Source organism: Cicer arietinum, chromosome 4 (assembly GCF_000331145.2).
Source record: "Cicer arietinum cultivar CDC Frontier isolate Library 1 chromosome 4, Cicar.CDCFrontier_v2.0, whole genome shotgun sequence".
Classification (NCBI taxonomy): domain Eukaryota; kingdom Viridiplantae; phylum Streptophyta; class Magnoliopsida; order Fabales; family Fabaceae; genus Cicer; species Cicer arietinum.
Genome location: NC_021163.2, coordinates 52,744,421 through 52,747,246, shown reverse-complemented (window position 1 = coordinate 52,747,246; position 2,826 = coordinate 52,744,421). Strand labels below are relative to the sequence as shown.

At 32.3% G+C, this 2,826-nt stretch overlaps 1 protein-coding gene across 1 annotated transcript in view; it reads right to left on the bottom strand.

Moving 5' to 3' along the window:
* Positions 1–2,140: 2,140 nt before the first annotated feature.
* The window catches only part of LOC101512074 (isoliquiritigenin 2'-O-methyltransferase-like), a 3,585-nt gene continuing 2,899 nt past the window's right edge, over positions 2,141–2,826 (bottom strand). The window contains exons 3-4 of the mRNA XM_004516694.4: positions 2,755–2,819; positions 2,141–2,672 (exon numbers count right to left, since the gene is read on the bottom strand). Of these exons, the coding sequence (XP_004516751.1) occupies positions 2,370–2,672; positions 2,755–2,819 (368 nt within the window). The 3' untranslated portion in view covers positions 2,141–2,369. The remainder of the gene's footprint in view (positions 2,673–2,754; positions 2,820–2,826) is intronic.

The following is a 2,826-nucleotide window of genomic DNA, read 5'->3' as shown; positions in this document are numbered from 1 at the left end:
AAAATCTGAAGCATATTCTGAGGGGATATTTTAAGCTCTATATGATTAAAATTAGAATCAAAATTAAAATATAAATTAACATGTTTGTCATCATCAAAAATGGGGAGATTGTTGAGACAAAATCCCAAGTTAATGTTTTGATGTAAACAAACAAAGGTTGATTAAGACTCTATTATGATTCTAAATGATGTGTTAATTTAACATGTGTTTTTGAGTGTAATAATCCAAGATAGGTACTAAGAAATGCAAGCAAAATCAGTTTAAGAAAAAGACAAAAAATGAACAAAACATAATCAAGAACGTTTTTGACAATATTCTGGAAAACCAAGAACGTTCTCCACGTTTTTCATTTTCATCAAGCAAGTTCAAATCATCTGTTTATGCTAGAAAAGCTCTTGCAAATTAAAAATGCATTTCCAGTACATCTACAAGGAGTATACAGATCTCACATCAGTAAAAGAAACACTCCAAAAGATCAAAGATTAAAGGGCATGACTCAAAGAAAAAGTGACAATGATCATTCTCCAACATGTTAACATCAGTCTATAGAATGTTAACATCATTCTCCAGCATTTTAACATCAGCCTTCAGAATATTAACATCATTCTCCAGCATGCTACAATTAATCTCCAACAGATGGACATCATCTCCAGCATGTTAACATTAGTCTTCCAAATTTTAACATCATTCTCCAGCATACAAACATCATTCTCCATCATGTTAACATTAGTCTCCAGAATGTTAACATCATTCTCCAGCATGTGTACTTCATTCTTCAACATGTTTTTGCTCGAATCAAAGATAGTCTTGATCTGAATAAATTAAGTACATCTCTAAGATATCTTTGCACATAAAGGATCATAAATCATAGTCAAGAATGAGAAGTTGCAGATCATACATTATTATCATATAAGCAAAAAGCGCATAATGTTGTTATGTCACTGGTCCATTATGTGTTAAGAGTCCCACATTGAATGAGATAAGACCATGCAAAGTGTTTATAAGTGATTGGTAGTCCTCACCCTACAAGTCGATTTTGTAGGGGTTGTGTAGGGCTTAACTTAAAGGAGTTTATATGGCCTTATGGAAAGGTAGAAAGAAAGCACCAACATGTTTTAGTTGTGGCTCGTGCTCTTTTGTTTCAGTCAAATCTACCTAAATCTTTTTGGACTCAACCCATTGAACATGTTTTAAATTTGATCAATCATATATGCATACTCCTATTTTGCCTAACAAATAACCTATGAATGTATGTATACTTGTCTTCCTAATCTAAGTGATTTAAAAGTTTTGGGTTGCCTTTGCTATGCTTCTACTATTGTTTCACATCCTTTGAAGTTTGATTATAGAGCTCGCAAATGCATTTACCTTGGCTATAAGCCTCAAACAAAGGGATATGTCATATATGACTTGCACAATAAGGAAACTTTTGTTTCTAGAAATATGGTCTTTGAAGAGTTTATTTTTCTTTCTCATGTTAAGAACATTTCACAATCAGTATTAAGTGATCAACTAGGAGTATTATGCCACGTTCGCATATCAAAGGAACCATTTTCAACTTGGAGTGTGTAGCTTTATTTCCACTCTGTAACCAAAAAAATTGCTATCAAACTCATGTAAGACGACACAAATCCATTATGGTTCTTTTGCTCATTTGTCTTCACTGAATTATGTACTTTCCAATATGAGTAGCCAATGTCTGAATATACTATTTTTGGTTTCATTTGCCTTCTTCACTCTCTTGTCGTCAATCTCTTTGTAACCGATACTTGATCAGACGCTTGATAATTTGACTTGCTTCATTGATTAAAAAAAAAAAATTCACTTGCTTCATATGGGGGTGTCTCTATGCCATAATACATTTTACATAAATTCCATGTGTATCTCAGGATAATCCATCAAAAATAAATATTTTACCCCAAATGATTACTTGTACTTTGTTTATTTATTTGATTGTGTGTGTCCATATTCAGTGTGTTACGCTCAAATGTCGATTGCATCAACTTGTCGCTCTAAAAAGACAGATTTCTATGTCAATTGCATCAATTCTTTGTAGGTGACTCAAACCCTACTAAATATAAATAGCAAAGGAGAGCGAATGCCCATTGGTGACTCATCAAAGCAAAGACCATTTTACAACTTTCTACGAAATTTTTTGAATTTATTCCTTTAAAGTTACAAATCAAACTTTTGCCATTAATCTGACAACTCATAAATCATTAATACGAACACATGAAAAACATATAAACATACATCTTTCTAAGAGTGGGGCATAACTGCTTATTCTTTGCAAATCACAGTATTATTATTTTACAACTTTATAAAATGTTGAGGATATATCAAGATTCCATGTTCCTACTAAGTAACTTCTATTTATAAAATTCCATCACCCCTGACATTGCTGATACATCATCACCGCAAGCAACGTGAAATTTGGAAAATCCAGATTTCTTGCATAAACTCTTGAATTCTTCTTCACTTCTTTCCTTTCCAGTTGTTACTAAAAACATAAGGTTGTCAATAACACAAGTATGCTTAGATATTTTACTTGAATCAGGGAGTTCTGGATTTATATAGTCCAAAACAATCACCTTCCCATGTTTTGGTAAAGCTTTGTAGCAATTACTTAAAAACTTCACACATTCTTCATCTGACCAATTGTGGCATACGAGCTGAAATTAGAAACAAAAAAGCACATGATTAGAGGTTTTTTCTTTGTTTAAAATATATAATGTATTTGTTATGTAGACTAACCTTTAATAAAATGGCATCACCAGTTGGAACACTTTCAAACATATCTCCTCCAACATGCACTATACCTACACG